Raw genomic sequence first — 19,669 nt, forward strand, 5'->3', positions numbered from 1 at the left:
ATATATATATATATATATATTATTTTGAATTTGTATTTGGATTGTATTTTAATTTAATGCATTTGGTTGGATTGTATTGAATTTTGTTATGATTGTATTAACTTTTTTTTATAAAAAATTAAAGCTTAATATTCATAGTTACCTATTGGTATCTGCTTCCTCCATGGAGAGAAATAAATGAGAATATGTGTTGGAAATAGGACGAGAACGAGAAGCATTTTATTAGACGAGGATGTGGTGATGGAGAGATCTCCATTTCATAGAGGCATGTTCTCATCCCAATTTATAATGGAAACAACTTTAGTAATAAACTCACTCTTTTACAAAAATATTATATTGCAATTATATTTAAGTTCTGGTGATTAGAGAAAGAAAAATGTTTCATATACTAATGAGCTACTTATACTAATTAATGTACATAACATGTTTTGTATTTTTTGCACTATACTAGTGAAATTTAGGACATTTTGTATTTTAATAATATAAGTTGTTAATAATGTTGACTAGCATACACATTGTATTATTGTTGAAACAAATATTAAACATCAATATTTTTTTAAATTTTTTGCAATTTAGTAACACGGATGTTTAAATTTAGGATCTTATGTACAATATACATTAATCAAGTCTCTTGTTATAGCAAACCATTCGTCATGGCTATGTTGTACTGAAAATATAAAAATATTTTATATAGTTATTTAATTATATATTATTATATTAGCAAAAAACTAATTTTTAAATAAAATAACTAAAATATCATCTAAACATATGAATTTAATTAAATGATCGTATAAATTTTTTTATATTTTTAATACATCAAAATTAAACAATATCAATAAAATATGAAATTAATAATTTATTGTAAATTTATATTTTAGGTATATCATTAAACATTATACATTAACTATGGATTTTTAGAAACAAGTTTTTTTCCTCTTTCTGCTTTTTAGATTATCCTTATAATTACTGTTCCAAAATTTAATTCCAATTGCGATTTTCAGATCACTCAAATTTAAGTTTGATAACTAAACCAAGCCAAAGTATCAAAACAAAAAAAAATTGAAGCCAACCTATTTAAGTTTAAAAAACTAAACATAAAAAAATATAATCTATCAAACAAATTGAAGCTAATTTGAGTTCGATCTTGTTAGCCTCTAACAAAATATAAAAGTTTTTCATGTTGCAAAATGTAAGCTGAGTAACTTGAAACATCAATAGTCACTTGGCTCTAACTTCACAATGTCATAATTTGGAGTTGATCCTTGTCCATTTTCAGCCAAATTTTCCATTCCTGCCTGGTTCTCATTTCTTACTCCTTTGTTATTAGCCATCAAAACTTGTGTCCGATTCTCTGGTTGTAGGTCTACATTAATTTTCCTTGTTCTTGAGGTCGCCACTACTCCATTTGGAACTGTTTGAAACCAAATATACTATAGTTAAGGACTAGTAAGGATAAAACTACATAGCAAAACAAATATGACGGTGCAAAATATATTAATAAGGGATAAGTATCTTTTTTGCCTTTATGATTTGGGGTGAAAATCAAAATAATTCCTAAGGTCTTTATTAAAATAGGATTGATAAATTCATTTCTTAATAATTATTAAGAAGATACTAATGAATTCTTGCATATACAAGGCGAGTTCAAACTACCAACATTTGATTAAGTTGACGAGTGAAGTAATCACTCGATCGACTCAAGTTAGTAGATGTTTTTTTCCCATTAGTTTTATGATATTCTAAAATATATTTTATATTAGTGATTGATTTTAGTGCACATCTAACATGGTTATAATTAAAAATATTAAAAGTTATTCTATTTTTCTCTTTCTTCATTAATTAAGAATTATTTGTAATATTAATATTTGAGTTTGAGCAAAGAAAATGTGGCAGGTCAAAAGGATTCATGTTTGCTTTGTACATAAGCTGAACATTAGTGCCAATATTACTCAGCAACCTTATTTGTTTTTCCATTGCTTGTTCTGTTTGAAGCTCGGTTAACTTCATCATTTCTACTCTATTCTTCTCCACCTCCACTAAAAATCCAAATTTAAATTAATAATGCCAAAGAAAAGCAAATGGAATAGATAAATAGAATTGTGGATATACAAATTAATGGAGCCTGATAAATAGTATATTTTTTTAAAGAACTCTTTTTAAAAGGATAATCCATGAGCCAAATGTTATTATATAATTTGTAATTGTTTTTTATATAATCCATTTATTTCAAATATTAGTCTCTTATTCAACTAATAAAAAAAAATATAGAATGATTACATTCTTGCAGTGTGTTTCCCCTTTCACTAATAGCCATTTGCAGTTTTAGTTTATTCTGCTCCAGCAACAATGAAGGATGTTCATATTTGAGGGCATCAATTTTTTGAACAAAATCAGCTATCTCATCCTGCATATCAAAATCTCAAAATCCAAATTGTCATAATAGAGGGAAAAAACACATCCAAATCACTTTTATTTAAAAGAGAAGTACTTTTTAAAAAATAGAGCAAAAATTACTTAATTATAACAACTTGTTTAAAAAAATTATGTGAAGGATATATATATAATAACAACAATAATAACCTCATGTTTTACCTCTAAAACTTTTAGTTTTCCTTCCAAAATCACTACATAGAGTTCTTTCTTGATTCTGGATTTCTGTGCTAAAACTCGACTTGAGATCGATCTGCACATAGTAAAAATGAAAAAAAGTTTAATAAGGAATGAAAGAATCTAATTTTTTATGCATGTATGGTACTTGATATTTTTTCTGAAATCTTCGAGTTGTTTGCTTTTTGTTTTTGTTTTTCAAAAATATTTTATGTTTGAAGGATTTTGTGAGAAAATAGTGAAAATATTGAAGAATCAATTTTTTAATTATCAAGTTTTGTAAAGAAAACTGAAAATATTAATTATATTGCTATCTTTTATTTTTTAAATTATTTTATAATTATAAATTGATCTAAAAGGTATCCAAAAGAAAAATCTAGACAACTATATTTGTAATTAGCATATACTTTTTGAGACTCTCATCAGCATTCTCTTCTTGTTGAACAACAAGAATTGAATTCACACCAACATCACTTGTGTTGTGAGTTGAATTCACAATATTATCAAAATTGCAAAGTTGGAGAGTTGGGTTATTGGGTGCCCTGCTACTACTGCTTGAACCTGCAAAGCCAGGGCTTTTGTTCCAATAAGGATGCCATGGTTGGGGAAATGATTCAACTATCTTTGGTCTCAAAGGCTTTGATGATGGATTTTCAGGAGGCGTGCATACTTCATCAATCTTTCTCTTAGAGGACTTTTTCATTTTAACCTAAAACAAAAGAAAAAACAAAAGAGGATCTTATCGCTTAAATTTATATAATTAACACAAAATTCTATAAGAGAAATAAAATGAAAGCTAACCATCTATTGAAGTATTACGTGTATTATTGATTGACAATGTTTCATTATCTATGCAGCTATATATATAGCAGTGACAAACACTCTTTATAGAAATAAGAAATGGAAGCTAACCATCTATTGAAGTATTACGTGTACTACTAATTGACAATGATGTCACTGTCTATGCAGCTATAAATATAGCAGTGACAAACACACTTTATAGAAAGGTTTAATTACTCTGTTGGTTCCTATAGTTTCGCAAAAATTTTAATTAGGTCCCTATACTTTTTTTTAATTGAGTCATTGCACTAATTTTTTTTAATTGGGTTCTTACACTTTTTTTTCTTTTATTTGGGTCCTTGCACCATTTTTTTAATTGGGTCCCTATACAATAAAACCAATTATTGTCAAGAGGAACCTAATTGAAAAAAAAAAGTTGGTTCAGGGACCCAATTAAGAGAAAAAAAAATATAGGGACCTAATTGAAAATTTCGCGAAACTATAAGAACCAACAGAGTAATTAAACCTTGTAGAAATACTAGTATTAAATCTGTGTGATGTACGACCTTCAATTCTAATTTGACATGGTAAATTGAGTATAATTCTGTAAGAATAAATTTATAGAATTTAGTATAACATTGTCATTATCATTACATAATAAATATAGTGAATATATTGTTTTAAATTTATTAAATATAAAATATAAATTCAGTGCACTACTAATTGGCAATAATGCTATCGGTGTGTGATATATATACAGGGGTGATGTTTACTTGTCTCTTCATAATTTGGGATAACAAAAAACCCACACTTGCAGATACTTGCAGAGATTACCTGTGATGGGAGGACTAACAGGGATCTGTAATATTCCCACAGAAACGGGGACCTGTCCCCGTGAAAAATGGGGACAGAATTGAGGCATTTGCCCGACAGAGACTCACAAAATTTTCGCGAGAGTAAATTTACCTAAATGCATATATATATATATATAATTCATCCTTAGTATTTGTTGAAAACTTTGCTATTTCATTTTATTTTAATTTGTATGTTGAAAATTTTATATCTGTATTGATTATGTTGAATTTGTATTTGGATTGTGTTTTAATTTGATACATTTTGTTGAATTTTATATCTGTATTGTACTAAATTTTTATACGATTGTGTTAAATTTTTAAAAAAATTTAAAGTTTAATATCCATAGATACCTGCTGGTATCTGCCTCCTTTATAGAGGAAAATAAATGGGAATCTCTGACGAAAATAGGACAAGAACGAGGAGCGTTTTAAATTTTTAATAGACGGGGATGGGGTGATGGAGCAATCCCCACTTCATAAAGACCTATTATCATCTCTACTTATAATGGAAACACATTTGGTAATAAATTCACTTTTTGGCAAAAATATTAATACATTTTTAATAATTATGATTTAAATCGTATTTGCAATTATATTGCAGTTATGGTGATTAGGGAAAGGAAAATGTTCCATGACCTAATTTCAGATACTAATGAGCTACTTATACTAATTAATATATGTAACATATTTTGTATTTATTGCACCGTATTAATGAAATTTAGGGTATTTTATATTTGAATAAAATATCATTTTTGTCTCCAACATTTGAGGTAAGTCTCAAAGTTGTCCCTAACATTTAAATCGTCCTATTTAAGTTCCTAACGTTTCAAAATTGACTCAATATTGTCCTGCCGTAAGGGATCTGTTAAAAGAATTGACAGCGGGACAAAATTGAAACGATTTTAAAACGTTAAGGACTTAAATAGGACGAATATGTTCAGGACAAAAACGATACATAAAAATAAATTTTAATTTTATCCTTCAATAATATTATTTTTTAACAGTACATAGTTATTCAATTATTTTTTAATCACATATAAGTAACTTATACTTAATCACGTTACTTTTTAGAAAATTTATTTTTTTTATAATTTTACTCTTAAAGATGTTTACTCATTATGAAATATTTGTAGAATGACTAGTACATAAACTTGTGAAAAAAATTATACATATACAATAAAGTAATGTGATTCTAGTAATTTTGCAAATATTTCATGAAGAGTAAAATTTTTAAGAGCAAAATTATAAAAAAAATAAATTTATTTAGAATAAAAGTAATGTAAATAAGTGTAATTTTCTTAGATGTGACTAAAAAATAATTGAATAATTATGTACCGTAAAAAATTGATATTATTGAAGGATAAAATTGAAATTTAATTCTATGTATCGTTTTTGTCCTTAACATTTTCGTCCTATTTAAGTCGCTAACATTTCAAAATCGTCTCAATTTTGCCCCGCCGTCAACTCTGTTAACAAATCCCTAGCGATAGGACAACATTGAGTCAATTTTAAAACGTTAGGGACTTAAATAGGACGATTTAAACGTTAATGACAACTTTGGGACTTACCCTAAATGTTGGAGACAAAAACGATATTTTACTCTTTATATTTTAATAATATAAGTGGTTAACAATGTTGACTGCTATTCTAGCGTACATATTGTATTATTGTTGAAAAAAACTATGAAAAATTAATAGTTTTCAATATATTCTAAAGTAGTTGCACAAAATAGTATTGGGGTTGTAATTGCAATTAAAATTTTGGCACATTAGTAACATGAATGTTTTAATTTAAGATCTTATATACATTAATCAAGTTTCTTGTTAGCAAACCATTCTTAATTGCTATGTTGTACTGACAAAGAGTGATTTAAAAAGGGCATAAGCTAGGACACCTGTGAACTCGGAGAGCTTTTAAGCATACCTTGCCTGGAATCTGCCCTAGGCTAACCACTTTCTTCTCTTATGAATTTTTTTTATAGATGATATGCTATTTTTGCAACAAGAAGCGCCCCAAGCGGAACCGTTACGACAAGTTCGCTTAGGGTGTTTTTAGTGCAGGAGTACAACAATCGGCCTATAGACTACCTTACCTGCCTACTTCTTAAGCGCTTTAAGGTTAAGGCAAATGCTTATCTAAATAATTCTAATTAGCCTCATCGTCGTTGGTCCTTCGTTTTTTTCTCTTTCTGTTTTTAGATTATTTTTACAATTACTGTTGTAAAATTTAATTCCAATTGAGATTTTCAAATCACTCAAATTTAAGTTTGATAACTAAATCAAGCCAAAGTATCAAAACAAAAAAAAATTGAAGCCAGCCCATTTAAGTTTGACAAACTAAACATAAAAAAATGTAATATATCATAAACAAATTGAAGCTAATTTTATGGGTGTCCATGGATCGGATCGTATCCGCATATCCGCGGTAAATATCTGCATCCGATCCGAAAATTGCGGATACGATCCGATCCGCAAATTGATCGGATCAAATGTGCGGATCGGATCGGATCGGATCCGGCACTAAAAAGTGCGGATATCATATCTGATCCGATCCGATGGAAATTGTGCGGATCGGATCGAATTTTTAGCCATATCCGATCCGATCCGATCCGCGGACACTCTTGGCTAATTTGAGTTCTTGTTAGCCTCAAACAAAATATAAACGTTTGTCATGTTTCAAAATATGAGCTGAGTAGCTTGAAACATCAATAGTCACTTGGCTCTAACTTTAGAATGTCAAAATTTGGAGTTGACCCTTGCCAATTATTGGTCAAATTTTCCATCCCTGCTTGGTTCTCATTTCTTATTCTTCTATTATTAGGGCTTCAAAACTTGGGTCTGATTAGTTTCCCTTGTTCTTGAGGTCGCCAAATTCTATTTGGAATTGTTTGAAACCAAAGATACTATAGTTAAGGACTAATAAGGGTAAAACTGTATAGTTAAAAAAATATAATGCTGCAAAATATATTAATAAAGGTTAAGTATTTTTTTCGTCTCTAATATTTGTGGTGAAAATCAAAATCATCCCTAAGGTCTTTTTATTATTAAAGTAGGAGTGACAAATTCATTTCTTAATAATTTTTAAGAAGATACCCATAGATTATTGCATATATAAGGCAAGTTCAAACTACCAATGTTGGACTAAGTTGACGAGTGAAGTAACCACTCGATTGACTCAAGTTAGTCGTTGGTGTTTTTTTCCCATTGGTTGCATGATATTTGTCATTCTTGCTATTAGATGTAAAACTTATTATTGAATCATCAGTTATGTATATCTTAAATATATAAATTAAATTAAAAATACTATTTGTATATCAAAATTATTCATGATGTATTTTTGTATTTTTAACTCATTTTCAATATATATTGTATATTCTAACATATATTTTATATTAGTGACTGATTTTAATGTACATCTAATATGGTTAAAATAAAAAATATTATAAGTTATTCTATTTTTCTCTTTCTTCATTAATTAAGGATTGTTTGAAATATTAATATCTTTTGACTACTCTATCATAATAATTAAGCATTAATGAGCAAAAATAATAGATACGTTGTATATTTTTTATTTAATTTATTTTTAATATGTATTTTGTATTTTAACATATATTTTATATAGGTGATTAATTTTGTAGCTAATTTTTTTATTACATCTAATATCGATTATGCTACGTATACACTAAAGTCACCTACCAATATAAAATATGTAACACCCTACCACACCGAACTTTACGCTATAGTCGTAAATCAAAGGTGGCGAGGCACTATACATATACATATATATTCAAAGGATATTTTAACTAGGAGTCTTGAAAGAAAAGATAGGTAAAAACAAGAATCGCGTCGCGCTTGAAAAACGATAGAGGTAGAAAGCTTGATACAAAAAACCAAAGAAACGTAAATATAGATATAGAATTCCAAACAATTTATATAACAAACTCTAGTCTCGACTTGTGAAGCAAAGGCCCGCTAGAAATATATATATATATATATATCTATATATATATATATATATATATATATATATATATATATATATATATATAACCCCAATTATATATATATATATATATATATATATATATATATATATATATATATATATATACAGCCCCAAAATAGTTAACAACTATAAACATAAATTTTGTTTTCTCCAAAAATCAACCTCTAAGAGGAATATACAAATTTTTTAGAGAAAAGGACAAATAAGTCCCTGACTTTTTGCCCCGCGGATATTTTCGTCCCTGACCATTGAAAAATACTTTTAAATCCCTGACCTTCACAAAACTTGGATGGATCAGTCCCTCCGTCCAAATGCCTCCGTTAGGGACTGATCCGTCCAAATGCCTCCGTCAGGGACTGATCCGTCCAAGTTTTGTGAAGGTCAAGGACCTAAAATTATTTTTCAATGGTCAGGGACGAAAATATCCGCGGGACAAAAAGTCAGGGACCTATTTGTCCTTTTCTCAATTTTTTATAAAACAAAAGTGGAGAATATGAACATAAACTAAGTACAAAATACAACTCCCAAAATTGATCTTCGCTTCCAGAAGAGCATCTTGCATGCTCAGCGAGGTGCATCACGTCCTGTATATGAAAAACAGAAATTCTCGAAACGGGTGAGAACCCTTCCGGTTCCCAGCAGGGTTCCCAACAGGGTAAAAATTTCAAATAGAGACAATGTAAAATCACATGAACCTTCTAGGCAATCCTAAAACTCCAACAGACAAGATCCAAGCCTAGGATTCTCTCTAAATCCCAACAGGGTAATATACTAACTTTCAGCTACATGATAAACCTCTAATCTCAGGCCTTTGTTTACTTCATTCTAGGCATCATTTTTTCCAATATCACAGTTGATCAGTGTTCAGTATCTAATTCAGTAGTAGCAAGCACAAGTAAAGCAATACAAGTCAAGCACAATTAGGCAAATAATACAAATAACAACTAGTCAGAATAAGCAATTAGGCAAACCAAAGACAATTAAGCAATTCCAAACAATGGCAAACAAATGCAGTATGATGCATGTCTGTCCTACTGACCATGGGCTCATATGTCGGTTAAACTGCCAGAACCCGACACATCCAGTAGCTAACCTGAACATTGTCTCTTTGTTTTACTTCCACAATCTTGGGATATAGTGCCCGTCACATTCTTAGGATATAGTTCCCGCCATACTCTTGGAATATAATGTCCGCCACACTCTACGCAAATAGAGAGAGAACCATGAATAAGCGGGATAACACCATCGTCCTTGCTAAACCCAATTCAATATGCAAGCAGGATAACACCACCGTCCTTGCTAAACACAATTCAATATGCAATCGGAATAACACTATTGTCCTTGCCACTCTAGCCATTCGAGCCATAATCATTCGTTGTTAATGTCTTTTAGCAATTCCATAAGTTATTTAACTCATTAACCCAAGTCTTTCATTAATTTGTCAATTTCATTAACACGTGAGCTGGATGAAATCTCTGTCCTTATCGCAGGCGGGATAAAATCACCATCCCCGCATAATGGTTTACACACTGAGCAAGCGGGATTACACCAACGTCCTTGCCAGGCAAAAAACCAAGCATAGTGGTTCATGCACTACGTAAGCGAGATTACACCATCGTCCATGCCAGACAAGAGACCTTCATCATATCCTAAACCAGTTTACAATTCCATCCAATTTCGAAAGATTCAACCTAATTAACATAACCCCTTTCATGTATTAGCTACTTCAATCTCATTATTCCGTGAGCGGGATAAGACCATCGTCTTCACCGAGTGGCACAAAGCCACCATCCTCGCTTAACCCAGAGCAAGTGGGACAGACCCAACCCTTGCATCTTACACAGGCAAGTAATCATTAATCATTAAGTTTAATCACGTTCACAAATTATTAGATTTATTAACCCCAATTATTTACTAGTTAATCAACTCTAATTACTCATGAGCGGGATAATGTAACATTCCGTTAGCCTAAACCTTACCTTTAGCCATAAAGCAAAGGATAACAAAGTGCCACACCAGTTCTAAAGCTTATAATATATATAATATATGTCCAAGAATTTATATAACTAGAAGCCCAATGTAGGAATAAAGCTCAAAGTCGCGTAAAGCAGAATTACAAAACGCAAAGCATTCACATCACGATAACTAAACACGTAGGCATGGACAGAATAAGACATAATATATATAAAACCTTGTAGATAGCTCCAGAATACACAAGGTAATAATTAAATTAACAAGATATATAGATATGTGTAAATATGATATACCAAAAAGATGAATAGTCACAGCCTGCGAAGTTTAGGCCGGCTAATCAAACTGAAATACAAAAGAGTTTTAGAAGTTTAAAACAGCTTATACAACTTATCTCTCAAATCAAGCATCTAAGACGATAAAGTTATGTAAATACAAAGGATGAGAGAGTAACTACATCGAACATATCAAACTACAAAAGATGATAAAAGATCCATCGCTCCGTTACTATCTCGTAACTCACCGAGGTAGGTTACGACCTGCATCTGAAAAACAACAACAACATATGGTATGAGAATTGGAGGTTCTCAGTATGATAACAGTGCCCAATATATATAAGATGTAAGGTTCCGGGACACCAAAGGCAATTTTAGGACTTCACACCAAACAGATATTCAAGCTTAACAAAAATAAATAACGTAAACCAAACACCACAAAAAGAGTTATCTAAACTTAGGGGATTTCTAACTAATACCAATCACACCGCTGTATCCCACAGCCTTGACTAACCTAACCTCCGTGCAATCCCATTGCCACCGCCTTTCGATCCTCCTCAACGCCAGTAAAACACATTTAATGCAAACAAGTAAAGCACAAATAGTATACATATATAGCAAGTAAACAAATAGCAAGTAGACATGTGATTCATTTAGGCATATTGAAGATAAGCAAAGCAAACAAACACATAAAAGATGCATATGATAAATGCCTGTTCTATTAGCTCGTGATATCACTTGTCGGTCTATAAATACCAACCTGACACATCCTCCTTAATGTAGCCTTTCTGCCACGCCAGGGATATAGGCCCTACACACTCATGTAGCAGAGAAGGAAACAACAACAACTCTCTCACCATAAATCATTCCAAGGATATAGTGCATGGCACACTCTTGCAGCAGAAAAACTGCCATGCCAGGGATATAGGCCCTGCACACTCTTGCATAATCCAATAATTTCATCATTCCTTTCCAAGTTCTCAACTCATCATAACCATCACCAGTTTCTAATTTCTCAAATTATTATCAACTATCGCGACCTCTTAAGTTCTCTGAGTCATCACTAATATAATACTCCGCCCGCTCACTCACCAACTTCAGAAACCTAAGTCTCCATCTTCTAAACTCATATAGAAATTCATCTATTTAAGTCTCTAACTCATCATTAATAGTATTAGGACCTAAGCACTAGATAGTATTCTTAAACGGCAATTAAAGAATGTTTGGAAAGCTAGAGAACCTTTGAAAATGAAGAAAAATAAATTTTCAGCAAAACAGGGGTCTCGCGTACGCATGCAGTTAAAAATGGGTGGTCGCGTATGCAACCACCTGCTCGCGTATGCAAGTGTCCCAACCCGAATGGGTTACTTGCGTCGCGTGCTAAAGTTCGTGTATGCAAGGGCCGAAACTCTAATAGCTCGCGTACGCATGCAATGCCCGCGTACGCGATGTAACACCCTAACTACCAAAGCTCGCACTTCCGGCTGCGCGACTCTGATAGCTTGGACATTACGACGACACTTATATTATTTAATACTAAAATATGAGCCTGTTTAAAACTTTAAACCGCAATACCGCTCCCAAAGATACTTCGAAACCAACCATCGGTCCATCTCAATTCAACCACGGCCCTAGGCCCAAACAATCCAACCAACAACCAATCACCACAATCCAACAGAGTCCCAGATGCAAACATAGGAAGGAAGTTCAAGCACAAACAAACAGTTATTACAAGTAGAACAGTTAGCAATTAATCACATAGGCAAACCAAGTATAATATGCACACCCAACCAATGTCACACAAATGCATATGATGCATGCCTGTCCCTAGTGGCTGATGATATCATCTGTCGGTTATATAGCCAACCCGACACGTCCTGGCAGCTAACCATGGACAGAAACACCCATCGCGGAGCAAGTAGGTTTGAGCTACAACCCCCTTGCTACTGCCCGCTCAACCCAGAGCCAGTGAAATAACCACTACTGCGGCTACTACCCAGGCGGGTGTTTAAAAGCTCAACCTGGAGCGAGTGGAATCACCACTACTACCGCTACTACCCAGGCGTCACAATCTCTGACCTGGAGCAAGTGGGACGAACCACAACCCTTGCTACTACCCAGGTATCTCAAGCATATATTCATTCAGTCCCAACCATGGATCAACATCCATCTCAGCCATCCGGCTCAAATTCATAATTCATAATCAGCCATACTGCCCATAACTCATTCAGCAATCCGCCATAAATCAATATTATACACAACCATTCCGGCTCATAACAAAATGGCACCTCCACCATTCAACATCATCAAATTCATAAAACCGGCATTTAAGCCACAAATCACTTTTTCTCAAATCGCTTCACTTTGAAATCAAGTTTCAACTCTTTTCAGCCTTGGCTTTAGAAATCTCGTTTCTCAAATCATCTCAGGCTCATAAGCCAAATTTACTCAAAGTGAGTTCCCTTTTTAAAACAAAGCCACTCTCGACATTCTCTTTCCAAAACTTCCAAAACCATGGCAAGTTAAGGATTTATTTCAAAGTATTCAAAATCACCCATACAACAATGGAATTTCATAACAAAAGTTTCTCAGCAGAGTCCCAAGTCTTTAGGGGAGAATAACATAACTCATTTCGCCAAATTCATTTAAAATCATTAAAACATTGGCTTTCTGATTTGAGTAAGCAAATAGGATCTAAGCCAAACCGAGTCATGTAATCATTTACTTCTTTCAAAGCCATTTCCTTTACTTAGGCAAAACCAACTTCAACCCCATGATAAATTCTAGAACGTTTCAACTATTCAAAATTGTTTTAGTCTTGTAAGAATTCAGAATTCAAAGAGTACTTAAAACCTTTCTCAAAACATTTCAAAATGAAACTTGTCAATAGACATTCAGGTTCTTTCAAAGTCATTGAAACTTCTTTAGTTGAAACCCCCAAGTCAAATTCAAAGGCATAAACCCTTTTCACATCCAAACAGCTTTAAAACACAAGTTTCATCTAAATAACTTTCTCTTGAAAGAGATACAATTTTCAAATCGAAAATGCTTACCGAATGAAGAAGGAGCGGCTGAACCGAAACAGCGGCGGTCTCCGAACCAGTTCGGCGACAACCCGGCAGTCAGCCCTAAGCAGCAACGACGATCTGAACCACACGCAGCAACAATGAAGTTCCAGGAAACTCAACCGAAGGGAAACTCAACTTAAAAGCCTTACCGGCAGTGGAGCTCGGTGGCGGCAGCGGCGTTTCCGGCGGTTGAGGCTCGGCCAGGAGCTCCGGCAGCGGTGGATCTGAACCCCGAGGCAGAGGCGGACAGCAACTCCGGTGGTCTTCTCTGGCGATAACACCAGCCACTCCGGGGACGGCGGCAGTGATACCCCAAAAGCACCGGCGCGGCTCACGCTGCTCCATAGCACAACGGCGCCTGGCCCTTCCCCCACCGCGAGCTCCCTGCCCCACGCTCTCCTTCGTGGCAGCTCTGGCGATGGTGGCAGTAACACCATTCTCTGTTCGGGAACCCTAAGGACGACGGCCCGCGACCACACCCTTCCTCGCGTAGCTCTCTGCCTCAACGTTTTTCTCTCCCTCTCCTCTTTGCGAATAGTGGCGGCGCGACGACACGGCTCCTCCTGCGCGGCGATCTAGCGACGCGACGGCGATGGTGAAGCTTGACGCGTCAGCGCAGTTTTCCTCCCTCCCCTTGTCCTTTTCTCCTGGCGTGATGCAGACGGCGCAGTGGTAACGGGCTGAACGGTGGCAGCGGCGCATGGCTCACCCTCTCTTCTGAGCACAGCTCCGCCCCCTCTCCCTTGGATCCGTTTTTTCTTCGTTCCTTTTTCCCATTACTGTTGCGACTAATTTGAGGAAAGGGAAGGGTTCATGTCTCGGCTGTTGGGTCTGAGAAGAGAGCTAATTGGAGTGGGGTTTTCGGCGGCTGAAGGTTAGGGAAAAAGGGGGGTAAAAGTGTTGTGTGGAAAATTAGGGTTAGGGGCATTTTACTAATTTCATATAAGAGTAGGGATAATATAGATAATATAGCCCAAATTAAATCCAACACTAGATGTATATAGAAAATACTATTTGCTCATCAATTCTTACAAATTACCCACAACTCATACGTTTCACACCTACCGCTTCAACTTCCGTATACACATATCACGTCTTAAAGAACTAACGCATCGCGTTACTACATCTACAAGTCGCACGTGATATCAAAATAATTCTCGAGTCTACTCAGAAGAATACGAGATCTTAGAAAGGAGAGACAAATGTCAAAGACAATACTCATAGATTTAAAAGAATATATCCAATTCCAGATAAACAAGGATGCTCAAGCAATGAAGTTTGCTAGAAATAAATCAATTGACAACTTCAAAGATAACCCTTGGGTCAAAGAAGTTCAATAGGATCAACAAGATCAATAGGAAGAAAACCAGCGCATCAGTTTGAAACAAACTCAAGCTGAGTCGAAGAAGCATAAGGTTTACAGAAAAGAATATCTCAGACCCAAGACCAAGCTCACACAACTCAAGAGCATAATTAAAATATTTTCGAATACATTGTTCTTAAAAGAATCGAAAACTTGTAAAAATATCACTTCGCAGTTTAAAAGAAAAGTTAAGCAACGAGCCTCCTTCAAGAGAAAAATAAAAGCATAAACGTGGCTTTGCTTTAATTTAATTTCAGGTTGAAGTAGATTATGTAGGGTTCCAAAAACAAATGCACACAACTTTGGCTAAGAGCTAAAATATTTCCTCAAATATTTTAGAAAGATAATTAGATGCACAACTTGACCAAAAGCAGTTCATAAAAACTCGGAAGTAATCAAATGCTTGTTCAAAATTCTCAAAATTTCATATTCAAACAAGTGTGTATAGCATTTATAGCAAGGTCGAACGAGTAAGTTAAACTCTATTTAGAAAAGAAAATCCGAGGTAAAAATTTGCTTACAGTTTGGTGAAGGAAATAAGTGGTGCGTGACAAACGAACCGATTTCCACTAAACAAGGAAGCTTTCCAAACCTCATTTAAAATAGCGCATGCCAACTTTAAATTAACCTCGTCAAAATTGAACAATAGTTTCAATCTCAATCAAGCAACAGAAAATAATTTCCGTTTAGTATTTCTTTAAAGAGAATTCAAACTTCTTTAAGAAGTTCAAAACAAGACTCCAAAAGTGTTCTTGAAATCACCATCTCAGAAGAACATTCAAGAAGTTTAAGATGTACTAAATAGGAGTCAAGCCATACTAGAAAGGATCTTAAATCAAAGTAGTTCAAACAAGATTCACTAGGCATGAGTCATCAAACAAGCTTTAAATTGATCCAAAAGAATACAAAAGTCATAGAAAAAGACAACTCAATCATTTGTAATTTCTCAATGATAAGTCTTTGACTAAAAACTCTTGTAGAGATAATGGGAGAATAAACAATGCATTAACTTGAAACGAATCAAACTGACTCATATACGAATGAGATTCACAAAAAGGAAAAACCAAGATCAATGGCAATATTCACAAGATGTAAAAGATCAGTTAAAAACAAGGTCAAACATGACATTCATGGAGATGGAAGATTTAATAGGGAATTTAGTCCGTTCATAGGAAGAAAGCTATGAGTCCAACACTTTCAAAAGAACAACAATGGCATAAACCATGTAGTATGCTAAATCAAACTCCAATCAAAATGAATTAAGTGAAGTTTACCAAACGAAACTCAACCTAAGTAAAAGCGAAAAATTCTTTCTTTCCGGGATCTTGAAGAATAACCAAATACATAATCAAATGAAGATATCCATTGGAACTATAGTAAAGTTACTAGAAAGTCAAATTGTAATTTAAAATAAATGCAGTTCCGTAAACCAGTAAAAGTACAGGTGAGGTATTAGAAATAAATAGTTGTTAAACTGTATAAGAAATCTTCAAGGTTCTACGTATAGATAAGTATGTATCTATTCAGCAACAACAATTTTTATAAAAATCTCAAAATTGGCTGTGATCACTGTCAAATAAGAGGAAAACTGAATCAACAAGTTCTCTAAGAATGAACTCAAAACCCGAAGTTAAAAGTCACAACACATTAAGACTACTTCAAGGCTATATCAAAGAATACTTGAATCAAGAAGAACTCAAACAGAGGAAGATAGATACAACAAGGATTCCAAACAAGCATATGCAATTAAGATCAAACAAGAATGCATATGAATAGAGGAATAAAGTTGAAAAATCAGACTACTTTTCAAAAGGATTAACAACCAAGAACTTCAAGTTAGGATACGAAAGAAGGTCGACTCGAACAGAATTCAAGACACACAACTGAATAGCCTCGAGAAATAGTTTCTAACGTTCCCAAAACCCGCGATTCGCTTTACTCAAAACTCGTATATCATCTAAGATGATATCATCTGTCGGTTATATAGCCAACCCGACACGTCCTGGTAGCTAAGCATGGACAGAAACACCCATCGCGGAGCAAGTAGGTTTGAGCTACAACCCCCTTGCTACTGCCCGCTCAACCCAGAGCCAGTGGAATAACCACTACTGCGGCTACTACCCAGGCGGGTGTTTAAAAGCTCAACCTGGAGCGAGTGGAATCACCACTACTACCGCTACTACCCAGGCGTCACAATCTCTGACCTGGAGCAAGTGGGACGAACCACAACCCTTGCTACTACCCAGGTATCTCAAGCATATATTCATTTAGTCCCAACCATGGATCAACATCCATCTCAGCCATCCGGCTCAAATTCATAATTCATAATCAGCCATACTGCCCATAACTCATTCGGCAATCCGCCATAAATCAATATTATACACAGCCATTCCGGCTCATAACAAAATGGCACCTCCACCATTCAACATCATCAAATTCATAAAACCGGCATTTAAGCCACAAATCACTTTTTCTCAAATCGCTTCACTTTGAAATCAAATTTCAACTATTTTCAGCCTTGGCTTTAGAAATCTCGTTTCTCAAATCATCTCAGGCTCATAAGCCAAATTTACTCAAAGTGAATCGAAAACGCTTACCGAATGAAGAAGGAGCGGCTGAACCGAAACAGCGGCGGTCTCCGAACCAGTTCGGCGACAACCCGGCAGTCAGCCCCAAGCAGCAACGACGATCTGAACCACACGCAGCAACGATGAAGTTCCAGGAAACTCAACTGAAGGGAAACTCAACTTAAAAGCCTTACCGGCAGTGGAGCTCGGTGGCGGCAGCGGCGTTCCCGGCGGTTGAGGCTCGGCCAGGAGCTCTGGCAGCGGTGGATCTGAACCCCGAGGCAGAGGCGGACAGCAACTCCGGTGGTCTTCTCTGACGATAACACCAGCCACTCCGGGGACGGCGGCGGTGATACCCCAAAAGCACCGGCGCGGCTCACACTGCTCCATAGCACAACGGCGCCTGGCCCTTCCCCCACCGCGAGCTCCCTGCCCCTCGCTCTCCTTCGTGGCAGCTCTGGCGACGGTGGCAGTAACACCATTCTCTGTTCGGGAACCCTAAGGACGACGGCCCGCGACCACACCCTTCCTCGCGTAGCTCTCTGCCTCAACGTTTCTCTCTCCCTTTCCTCTTTGCGAATAGTGGCGGCGCGACGACACGGCTCCTCCTGCGCGGCGATCTAGCGACGCGACGGCGATGGTGAAGCTTGACGCGTCAGCGCGGTTTTCCTCCCTCCCCTTGTCCTTTTCTCCTGGCATGATGCAGACGGCGCAGTGGTAACGGGCTGAACGGTGGCAGCGGCGCATGGCTCACCCTCTCTTCTGAGCACAGCTCCGCCCCCTTTCCCTTGGATCCATTTTTTCTTCGTTCCTTTTTCCCATTACTACTGCGACTAATTTGAGGAAAGGGAAGGGTTCATGTCTCGGCTGTTGGGTCTGAGAAGAGAGCAAATTGGAGTGGGGTTTTCGGCGGCTGAAGGTTAGGGAAAAAGGGGGGTAAAAGTGTTGTGTGGAAAATTAGGGTTAGGGGCATTTTACTAATTTCATATAAGAGTAGGGATAATATAGTAATTGAACCCCAAATTAAATCCAACACTAGATGTATATAGAAAATACTATTTGCTCATCAATTCTTACAAATTACTTTCAATAAAATACTCAATTCAAATAATTAGAAATAATATAATTAATTTCCTCATTTTCCAAAATAGCAGTATTAATATTTAAAATATTACTTATCTAATCCAAATCATGTAAAACCCCTATTATTTCATGACAATGCAAAGGTAGGAGTGTAACTGCCAGGAAAACGTTACAAGATAGGCTCAATGCAAAAGATAACATGGGTCAATCATGTGATAGTAGGGCAAGGCATCAAAGGCTAGAAAACAGGATGGAGTTAAAACGATGTGCTCAATATCCGCACACTAATCTTATATCAACCTCAAGGTTTCAACTTTCCAACTCTATCAACCACTTTACAATTCCATACTCGATCACAAGTCTGACAATCACAAACCTGTTCGCAAGGAACAAAACGCCCACAACTCATACGTTGCACACCTACCGCTTCAACTTCCGTATACACATATCACGTCTTAAAGAACTAAAGCATCGCGTTACTACATCTACAAGTCGCACGTGATATCAAAACAATTCTCGAGTCTACTTAGAAGAATACGAGATCTTAGAAAGGAGAGACAAATGTCAAAGACAATACTCATAGATTTAAAAGAATATATCCAATTCCAGATAAACAAGGATGCTCAAGCAATGAAGTTTGCTAGAAATAAATCAATTGACAACTTCAATGATAACCCTTGGGTCAAAGAAGTTCAATAGGATCAACAAGATCAATAGGAAGAAAACCAGCGCATCAGTTTGAAACAAACTCAAGCTGAGTCGAAGAAGCATAAGGTTTACAGAAAAGAATATCTCAGACCCAAGACCAAGCTCACACAACTCAAGAGCATAATTAAAATATTTTCGAATACATTGTTCTTAAAAGAATCGAAAACTTGTAAAAATATCACTTCGCAGTTTAAAAGAAAAGTTAAGCAACGAGCCTCCTTCAAGAGAAAAATAAAAGCATAAACGTGACTTTGCTTTAATTCAATTTCAGGTTGAAGTAGATTATGTAGGGTTCCAAAAACAAATGCACACAGCTTTGGCTAAGAGCTAAAATATTTCCTCAAATATTTTAGAAAGATAATTAGATGCACAACTTGACCAAAAGCAT

The 19,669-nt window shown here is 35.2% G+C and overlaps 1 protein-coding gene across 1 annotated transcript; it reads right to left on the minus strand.

The window, feature by feature from the left end:
- LOC110264952 lies at positions 1,840–3,310 on the minus strand. The gene is made up of 4 exons (XM_021107611.1): positions 3,015–3,310; positions 2,593–2,683; positions 2,278–2,404; positions 1,840–2,036 (listed from the first exon to the last, which is right to left on the minus strand). Exons 1-4 carry the CDS (start codon positions 3,308–3,310, stop codon positions 1,840–1,842), a joined length of 711 nt encoding a protein of 236 aa, XP_020963270.1.

Source organism: Arachis ipaensis, chromosome B01, assembly GCF_000816755.2.
Source record: "Arachis ipaensis cultivar K30076 chromosome B01, Araip1.1, whole genome shotgun sequence".
Lineage (NCBI taxonomy): Eukaryota > Viridiplantae > Streptophyta > Magnoliopsida > Fabales > Fabaceae > Arachis > Arachis ipaensis.